Source organism: Manacus vitellinus, unplaced genomic scaffold (genome assembly GCF_001715985.3).
Source record: "Manacus vitellinus isolate BGI_N305 unplaced genomic scaffold, ASM171598v3 scaffold_6_pilon, whole genome shotgun sequence".
Classification (NCBI taxonomy): domain Eukaryota; kingdom Metazoa; phylum Chordata; class Aves; order Passeriformes; family Pipridae; genus Manacus; species Manacus vitellinus.
In genome coordinates this window covers 38,010,868-38,020,401 of record NW_021940750.1, presented here as the reverse complement: position 1 = coordinate 38,020,401, position 9,534 = coordinate 38,010,868, and the positions used below count along the sequence as shown (strand labels likewise).

Below are 9,534 nucleotides of genomic sequence, written 5' to 3'. Positions count from 1 at the left end.
TACTGACTAGTCCTAACTAGCAGGTGGAAATATATTTTAATAGTATCTAAATACTGACTAGTCCTAACTAGCAGGTGGGAATATATTTTAATAGTATCTAATTAATTATGGTATAAATTTGGTTTGAGACACAGATTTAATAGCTAGGTTCAATATGAGATGTAAGATTTACGGGTTTTAATTTAGTATTTTAGAAGCAAAGTTAGGGTCTGACAAAACCCCCTCAAGTTAACAGAAAGTCTCATTCTAGCTTAAGTAGGGTTTAGATCAAATCTGTGGCAAGCACAGGTGCTCCTAGTTGCCATCACCTTCATGATGAGTCATTAAAAGCCAACTTTCTACTTTAGATCGCTTTTCTAACTCAAAATTCAAAGCCCTCACATGCTATCCACACAGAAATATTTACACAAGATGTGTATAAATATAAAGTTTATTCAGTATAGTGTTTAGAAAAATAAGTTCACATCATCTCAGAATACAAATAAAACACTTAATTGTCCAGGCACAAACCCCTATTACAGTACAACAAACATACATACTTTAGATCTCTTTGGTTGGGTAATTAAGCACAGATATGTCTGATGATACACTCTGGGGCAGCATCACCTAACAGTGCAGTAAAGTCTCCTTGATTATTCCCTCCTCTAACACGTACATTCCGCTTAAGTTTCGTATTTGTTGTAAGGCACAATAAACCCATATCGGAGAAGTAACTGGTTAGTGTTCTGGACAAACAGTACATGCAGCAAAAAGAACAAACATCCTCTGAATGTGAATCCTGAAAGTCAGAAGATTCACTCTCCCCCCCCCCATCCTTGAGTTCAGAAATTTAAGAAGCAAGTTTTAAATTATATGAAACATACAACTAAGGTATAAAATATCCTTCAAGGTAATAACTGCTAGGAGATACAGGAAGACTTCAGGTATCCTTGCTTGTAAAATAACACAATTTTTGTTTCCAGAATTATAAAGTTACTATTCTTTTGATGATTTGACATACTTCTTGACCACAAGCACTAGGCAATTCATGCCCCCCAGAGTCCTGCACACACATTTCATATGAAACTGGAGAGATGCACCCTCTTGTTCATCTGCCTTTGCTAAGGAAAGTGCACAGGCACTGGAAATCTCTGTGTGTGAAAAGCTCCTGTGCACATAGGGCCAAATTCTGCCCTGCTTAATTAAACTGAAAATACTTATTGAGGTGATTTTTCAGGATTTGAAGTCAGAACCTGTCCATTATTATCATCAACATCAGATTGATGGTAATAACAATAAAGACAGTTCCAGCCTTACTTCTGGGTAAAGTTGCTTTCTGAATGTGTCTTCCTGAATCCACAGATAGGGAAAAGCAGTAAATGGGAAGAGGTATATGCTTTGATAGACTGTGACTGTTTGGTTTTACCAAAGTGTCAGCCTTGTGCTCTGGTTCGTGCTGCCACCACCTACGGGGCCAAATTCGTCCCTGACCTAACACCAGTGAAATGAATGGACCATATTCCCAGCTGGCATGAGAGGACATTAATGGAAATGTGCTAGTTTAGCCCAGCTGAGGACCTGGCCATTAGCTGTCCGTGATATTTACATTGCTGAAATGTCCTTGTAGGTAAGACTACAGGAATAATGCTGCAAATAGTCCAGACAGAGCATTCAATTTAACAAGTTTTCCTCAAAACTCTGGGTGGAAAAGAGGCAGCTTTAATCAAAAGCAGTAAAGAACAGAGGGGTTTTTAACATCGTGCTTTGTAAGAATTTGCTTAAACTCTAAGCGTAGTTTTTAAAGCTGAGTCTGGGACCAAAAAAGTAGTAGAATTTGGCAATGTTTCCTGTAAGATTACCAGTGGACTTACAAGTTACAAACATATGTGAGGTTGAAATGATCGTTTATTCTCATCCATAACAGAGAGAGAGGGAGGGAGGAGAAGGAATGTGTATGCCAGGTAGACATACCTTCCATTTAAACAACAAAATGTGATAATAAGGGCTGTCTGTGGGGCTTGGACACTCCACTGCCTTCACATGTGTGGGAGACCAGCATCCATACCCCCTAAACACCACGTTAAATCCTGGGTTTGGGAATCAGTGGAGCAATGCCTTATTTACAGCAGCCAAGGATCCGTCCCTGGACACTTCTCGGGGCTTTGATTATTGTCTATTTAGAGCAGTTACCCTGCTTGCTTGAGGGCCACATAATAAAAACTTAACCTTGATAAGGAGTAAAACTACTTATTTAAATTTCTATTTTAAAAACATTGTACCGTGCAATGAGTCTTTATATTGTGCATATGTACCTGCAGAAAACATGAGGCTATAACTACGTTATCTGGAGGGAATGACACTTATTTTCAATGTGAAAAAGAAAGAGTAAAAGATAATAATAAGTTACTTGATATCTGGAAGACTAGAATAGATTAATCTTACTTTGTCCCAAACCACTGCTTTTATGTACATCCTCCACTCCCACTGAAGAGTGGGAAGTCTCCTATTAGAAGTACCAGACACTCCAAGATACATGCCACTGTAACAACATACACAGTTTTCATGTCAACTGTGCTGCAAAGCCATGGAATTCAGAGCCTCAGTAACACAATGAATGCAAAGGAGGAAAAAAAAAGAGTAACAGGTACTAATGTAACACCACAGTCTTTTCAGTTATAAGACCTGATCTCACCAACAGGTGCTCTGAAATATTCCCTAGCTTGCCTCCAAATATAGTCTGAGCTTCACAAACCAAACATTAATCCTCAGTGAACTCCTTCAGAGCCAAGCACATTCTTCATTAAAATGACAATGATACAGGGTATTTCTAATTTTCCAAATGGCCGAACAATTTCATGCAAAGCATTTACAGCTACTATTACTGTTACTGTCATCACCATCTTGGTTTTATGGGTGAAGACGAGGTGGGAAGCAGATTGCTCATGCTGGGGCCCAGCAAGCAGATAAACAAGCAGAGCAGACAGGAGAACTCCGGCCTATCCGATTCCCTGCTCACGCGGAGCTCCCCTCAACGTCAGGGAAAGTTGTGCCAGGGGAACATACAGCTCCATGTTCTGCTTGTGATAATCTCTGCTCTAAAGCCCTTGCCTCAAGCACCCTGTTTGTTTGGGAGCACATGGGGACAGCCAACTGCTAATGGGCTGCTTCTGTCTGCAGAGAACCAGCGAGTCCGTACAGCTGCAAAGTGCACCCCTTGCACACTTGCTCTTCCCTTTCCCTGCCCTTTTCCCTCCAGCCCTAGGGACTCCTGCTTGCAGCAAGGACTCCAGTGATCACCAACAGGGCTCAGCTTCAAGGTTCCACAGAAAACCCTGGAAAACACGCTGTATTCAATATAGTGCAAAACTGCAGCGAGGGCACCGATGCCACGCGCACGGTGCACGAAGAACCTTCGTTCCTCAAAGGCTTTCCACAGAACCAGTTATAGCCAAGACAAACAGACTGGGATGTGCTACCTCAATCATCCTTCCTTTCCATTTTTTTGTCCTTTACGAGTGACCTTGCTTTGTCCTGAGCCTCATTTGGACCCCACAGAAGCTTATGAAAAGATTTCCCCTTGCCTTCCAAAGGCTTCAGACCAGGCCCCTGATGAGGATAAACACATGCTTTAGTTACTGTATATATTCACATTAGAGTAAAAAATAACAAAACAAGACCGCAAGGATTAACAGCATGTCATTTTTGTACATCTGCATTCTTCTTATTACTTTAAAGCTTAAGGACGTGCTTTCCCATGCTACAAAAAAAACTCCTCTGGAGGAAAGGTAAGATCTGTTCCACCTGCCCAGAGCCCACCTGCTTCTGCTGTCCTTGGGGAGAAAGGTGTGGAGACCCATCCCCAGCCAGGCAGGGACCATGGCTGCTGCCAGGAGCCCTTCAGAGCTGCAGTTCCCACCATCAGCCCTCAGGCTGCTCATCCTGGAAAGATCTATAAATACACACACAAGAACACTCCTGGATGGAGACCTGCTTGCTCAACCAGCAGCCGAATTCCTCCCACACGGGCTATTTGGCCAATGGGCCCGTGTAAACATTGGGTTCCCCTCCCTGGCCTGCCCATCCAACCCTTCCTGCTCATCTGCCCGAGGCTGCAGCCAAGACCTTTCCCTCAGCACAACAGCTGTGCCCATGATCCCTCTCCAGACTCCTCCTGCCCTGGTGAGGAAGGACCCACCTTTGGCTCTCTGCACCGCCAGTAAATGTCACCCACGATGTCCAGAAGACTTAAAATTTCTCTTCTTACTCGTGCAAGTACCCAAGTCAGAGGGTCTACTTGCAGAAGTAAGGCATCAGGATTTGGCCCTGAGGACGGATATTTGCAAATCAGTGTTTTTATGCCTCCTGCCACTGTGCTTTAGTAACAAAGATAAGGCCACTAGGAAGAAAGGCACGTGGAATTCTGTAAAAAATACACAAAAAGGTTCAACTAATTCGCAAATTACTAACAAAACAAACAAAAAGCCCCTGAACACAAAGACAGAGGGGGTAGAGACAGTGACCTCCTGGGTTTGTGAGACTGGGAATTCATTTTCTAGTTTCAGTGTGATTAACATTTTACTTTTACAGTCTATTGCTTGAAAAAAAAACTACAAAAAAGTAAAACCTTGTCAGAAATAACTACGCTTACTTCCTGCTCAAACAATAAAAATAAATTAAACAGCCAGAAAACGTTTTCCTTTTCAATGCATTGTGTCTAAAGTGAAAGGGAACATAAACCATAAATAAAATCCATTGTACTAATTAAAAAAAAAAAAAAAAAGTCTCCTTTATAAGAACTGAAACAATATTTACATTCATACTGGAGAGAAAGCTTCTGAGTTGCATAATTAGAGTTTCAGATGATGCTTTTTCTGGTGCACTGACAAAACGCTCGCCGCAGCATTTAGAAACCTGTACATGATTGACGTGAGATTTTTGGTTTGAACGCAAGTCTGCTGGATAAAAAGCAAACACACCAGTAACAATATTATTCGCGACTTTGTTTCGATTCTTAACCTCAAACAACATCAAAGTAGCCGGAGAGGTATCGTCTAGAGTTCCTTGAAAATTTCTCAATGCCCATGGACTGGAAGTAAACAGCAAAAGTGACTGCATTGTTCCTACGGTTTTGGAGCGAGATTTTTCTATCTGAAGTTAGGAGTGTATACTTACTGTTCAGAGTATGTTGTACTATGGAGAGTCTAGTTAAATTTTCAGGGTAGCATCTGGTAGCCAAACCTGTACCCATTCACTCAGTACTTGCCCTGGCATTTCCCTTCTCCTTTAATCTGCTTAAAAGAGAATACTGCATGCAAACCAAGTGTGGCAACCTAATTCCATTGCTGGAAATTCCTCTGTACATCAATTCAGACCATTCAAATGTTCTTCTGGTTTCTTTAAATGAAAAAAAAAAAAAACCAAACAAACAACAACAACAAAAAAAAAAAACACCAAACACCCCACTCGGTGCTTGTTAGGGCCTCAACAGGAGACTTATCTATTAAAACAGAAAGCAAAGGGGGAAAAAAAAAAGTTACAAGTCTTGCATATCTTCATCTATCTGAACTGTCTGCAGTTTGGCAAGTTCTTTTTTGTCCGTTTCCAGTTCTTCACAAACTGTGTCAACCATGTTACTCATAACATACTTGGATTTGGAATCCAGCATCATTAAATTGCCAGTTGACTTGCTCTCAGAATTAGGTAAGAAATTCTCTTTGACGTCAGGTACGGCTTGCAGGACTAACCTGTGCTCCCTGCCAAAATCCTGGTGTACTTGTGCAGAGGGGTGGCTGACACGGTCTCCGCTCGTAGAAACTATTTCTCCAAGCACGGGCTGTGCAGTGGAAATGGACAACAGATCTTGACTGGTAATGAGGGAACAGTTCTGAAGGGTTGCATAGTTAGTGTTGCTGATAGATATCACTGTAGAGGTACTGGTCACGGGTGATGACATGGACTGGCCCTCCGAGATACCAGAGTTCAGTTCTGCAGCATTTAAAAGAGTTGGTGGCGTGAGGGAAAAATTATGGGAGGGCGTTACATTCACTAACGAGGAGGCCAGGGACTGGAGTCCTCCGCTGGATATATTTTCAGAAGACATGTTTACATTTAATTGTGTGTTCTGACTGACTGGCATCAACTGAGAAAACACCAGGCTTCTTTCCAGTCCTTCTTGCTTGACAGAGCCTACTGCCTGGCCTGAATTGGGAACTGTATAAACCACTGCACTCGGAGCGAGGGGGCTGAAGAAAACCTTTCCTTGCTGCACTGTTGAAGAGTCAGTTGTGAAAGTTCCTCCATCAGATGTGCTGGGATTTACTGAAACATTACCTAGGGAAAGGGAAGCAAAAGAAAGGAAAACAGAGATTACAGCTGGCAGAGAGTTGTGCAGGCATTTCTGTAAGAAGTTCTGCTCTTTTTTATGTTTGCAGTACACATGTATGCTAATATCTCACACAACACTGAACAGCAATTTTTTTAACAGGTGAAAAAGAGGTTGGTATAAAGAAATAAAAGCTGTTAACAAAAACAGCTTCTAGAAAGAAAAACAAAAAAAAAAGGGTTCTGGTATATGAGGTATCTTTCAGACTCTTGTTAGGGGCAAACAGTCTCCAGCCATGTGACTAAAATGAACGTGCTTTGGCCTTCACTAGTTGCCACCACTCCATTTCTAAGAATAGAAGCATGAAAAGCTATTAAAGATAGTTCAGTGACAGACTACAGCTTGTGTGTGGGAACTGGAGGCACGTCACATGAAATCCACTCCTGCTGGGCAGAACCTGCCCAGAGTCAGCCTGCCCAGAAAACACGAAAAACCGGTAATTTCTATCAGTTTAATGGGGTAGTCTGTCAAGCAGTCGGATCTATTGCCTTTCACCTTGCTTTATCACATATTTCTAAAATCCTAACCCTGCCACATCCACTGTGTAGAGTCACCTAGCACTGCCTCCCCTTGCTGAAAGCCACAGCACTGCTCGCGTGATGCTGCAGTGAGCCAAAGCAAGGAGAGGCGGCCAGAGATGACCTGAAGTTGTTTTTACTGGACATAGCATGTAAGTTGTCATTATGATACCTCCTAAAATAAGAAATACTGGCTCTCGGGACTGGGTCCCACTCCAAACACCTCTCTTTCTCAAAAGCAGTTTAATTATAGAAGGCTACAGTTGGATGCACCTGAAGTTTTCAGAAGTGCAGCAAAGATGAATTTCTCACATGGGGAATATTTTATCTCCCTGTCAATTCCCGTTTATCAATGATGATTTTTTGGAAGGTGTTATGCATATGTGTAAACCAGAGAATAAAGTGAGGCAATTTGAAGTTACCTATCTGTATTATTTACTGTGGCTTACTTAAAATAGCCTGCAGCATGCTTCACTTGGAATAGGCAGCCAGCTATCCATCCATCTCATGTTATAAAAAACCAAAACTTTTCTCTGCGCCAGACATATGGTGGACCACTCTCCAGTGGGAATCAGCATTTTTAACAATGCTGATTGTTAAAGTCCTCATGAATCTGAGGACTTTCAAGCACAATACTCCCACACTACTTAGGGGACAGAACTTTCTTTCTCACCGTTGCTGGCTGTCAGTTTATGCCTTGGAGCATGTGGATTAAGTGGCTTTTGTAATTACAGGTGGCATTCAGACTAAATGTCTTCTCTCTTTAATCTTGGTTAAACCATGTACCAACAACTTCTAGTGCCTGTGAGTGCCACATTTTAGGAGCTTATAATTGTGCACCCATTTAAAATGTGTTTGTGCACCCATTTAAAATGTGTTCTTCTCCGTGCTCCAGCAAGAATAATTCACTCCCTATACACATTTAATTCAAAGAAGCATATGAGCACAATTAGATTTTCCGTATAGGATTCACAGCTCCCGAAACTAAAGAGATTCATTCCAATTTAATCATTTTCATAACCAAACATACAGTGTCTAGTAAGTAACAAAGGTGTTCAGCTGTGCATTTTAACTGACCTGCTTCAAAACAAGGATACAGAACTAGGTTTGTGCTCCCTGGGATTCTTCCTGGCTGGCTGCAATGTTCAGTCTATGGTATGTTAAGACAAACTCTAAAGCAAACTCGGGGAGGAGCCTGCACACTTGGCACGTGAACCTGTGATGACATATTTCCCTTGGACTGAGGGTAGCTTTATCCAAATACCCTCACATTTTACATCTACGAGCTATTGCTTACTTCAATTGCTTCCCTCAAGTTTAATCTTTCTTAATTACGGAACAGAAAATGCACAAGTGTAACTGCTTGGTCTTGTTGTGTCTACAGTAATTTAATATGTATTTTTATGACATGCTTTGGTTAAAAAAACAAAAAAACAAAACAACCACCACAAGAGCACCAGTGGTAACAATTTCCAGCTGCCGCAATTTTCATTTTTATGAACCTTCTCATTGGAAAAATTCAGAGGCAAATGGGGAATATTTTGACTACTGAAATGTGCAAAATTTACAGATATTTGTGAAGATTGGTATCACAGACTTCTGTGAACAGCATGAGATGAAAGCGGCGTAAATTACCAGACCTCCTTCCCTGGTCTTAGCAGAGCTCAGCCTCATCTAACAGTCTGCCCACGAGCATAACCCACTATAAAGGGAAGCAAAAGGTATTATTTGATGTTATTTGATGTTCTGTGTGTGGCCATGGCAGAGATACAACCCAGGTACCTCGGAGAAAAAGGACCACAGCTTCTCTAAATGCCAAGTGTGCCTCATTCCAACTTTTTCCTCATACCTCTTACTGCAAGAGACAAAACTTTTACCTTGTGAAGCTGCCACAGAAACAGGAGGCAGCTGCAGAGAAGAAAAACCAATGCTTCCGTTCAGCAGCTGGCCATTTGTTCCTGAATTGGGGATCTGGACAATGCCATACTGGTTTATTTGGACAGGAGCAGTAAAAGTAACTACAGAGCCTCCATCTTGGGAAGCAGCAGTTTCTACGCCTTCCCTTTTCACCTCTGAGCTCGGTATCAATCCTGGGAAAGAGACTGGGATGTTGCTAGGGCTGAATGTGGCTGCTGTGGCGTTGGGGACAGAAGCCTGAAGGAGTTTGAAGTCTTTAACATCTTCTGATGACGGTGATATTATGTCAGTAATGGACACCCCGTTGCTCACAATGCTTGACGCAGTTTTGGGCGAATTTAAAGTAACTGTCTGCGAAGTGCCCACGCTGAGTCCATTGAGTATGACACCGTTGGGTCCCTGAAGAAAAGAGCTACCATTGAGGAAGACAGGAGAGGTACTGGCAGGCACGAGGTTTCCATTCAGCAAGACACCAGACGAGCTCAAGGCTATTTTAGTGTTTCCAAGCTGCTGCATGTAGACGGGCTCCATGTGGCCGGGAAGGCTGAGGCTGGTAACGCCATCGGATGAGCTGGAGAGTGGATGGGGAGATAAATCCTCCTGTCCCTTACTGGATTCATCTTCTGTGCTAGGGTTGCCATCTGACTCGCTACGGGAAAAGATGGAGACATGACATTGCATTACCACGGCGTGCCAGGATCTCTGCACCAAGGCTTTAACACAGTTTGCGAGAGTTTC

General features: G+C 42.3%; 1 protein-coding gene across 1 annotated transcript; it reads right to left on the bottom strand.

The window, feature by feature from the left end:
* Window positions 1-412: 412 nt before the first annotated feature.
* SIX4 (SIX homeobox 4) lies at window positions 413-9,477 on the bottom strand. Its single transcript, XM_029964154.1, has 2 exons — window positions 8,757-9,477; window positions 413-6,309 (listed from the first exon to the last, which is right to left on the bottom strand). The coding sequence occupies exons 1-2, from the start codon at window positions 9,475-9,477 to the stop codon at window positions 5,513-5,515; spliced, it is 1,518 nt and encodes a 505-aa protein (XP_029820014.1). The 3' UTR covers window positions 413-5,512.
* Between the last annotated feature and the right edge of the window lie 57 nt (window positions 9,478-9,534).

Coding starts and splice junctions, on each gene's coding strand:
- SIX4 (XM_029964154.1), bottom strand. CDS start 9,477: ATGCAATGTCATGTCTCCATCTTTTCCCGTAGCGAGTCAGATGGCAAC. Junction 6,310..8,756: donor TTCTGTGGCAGCTTCACAAG/GTAAAAGTTTTG, acceptor CCCTTTCCCTAG/GTAATGTTTCAGTAAATCCC.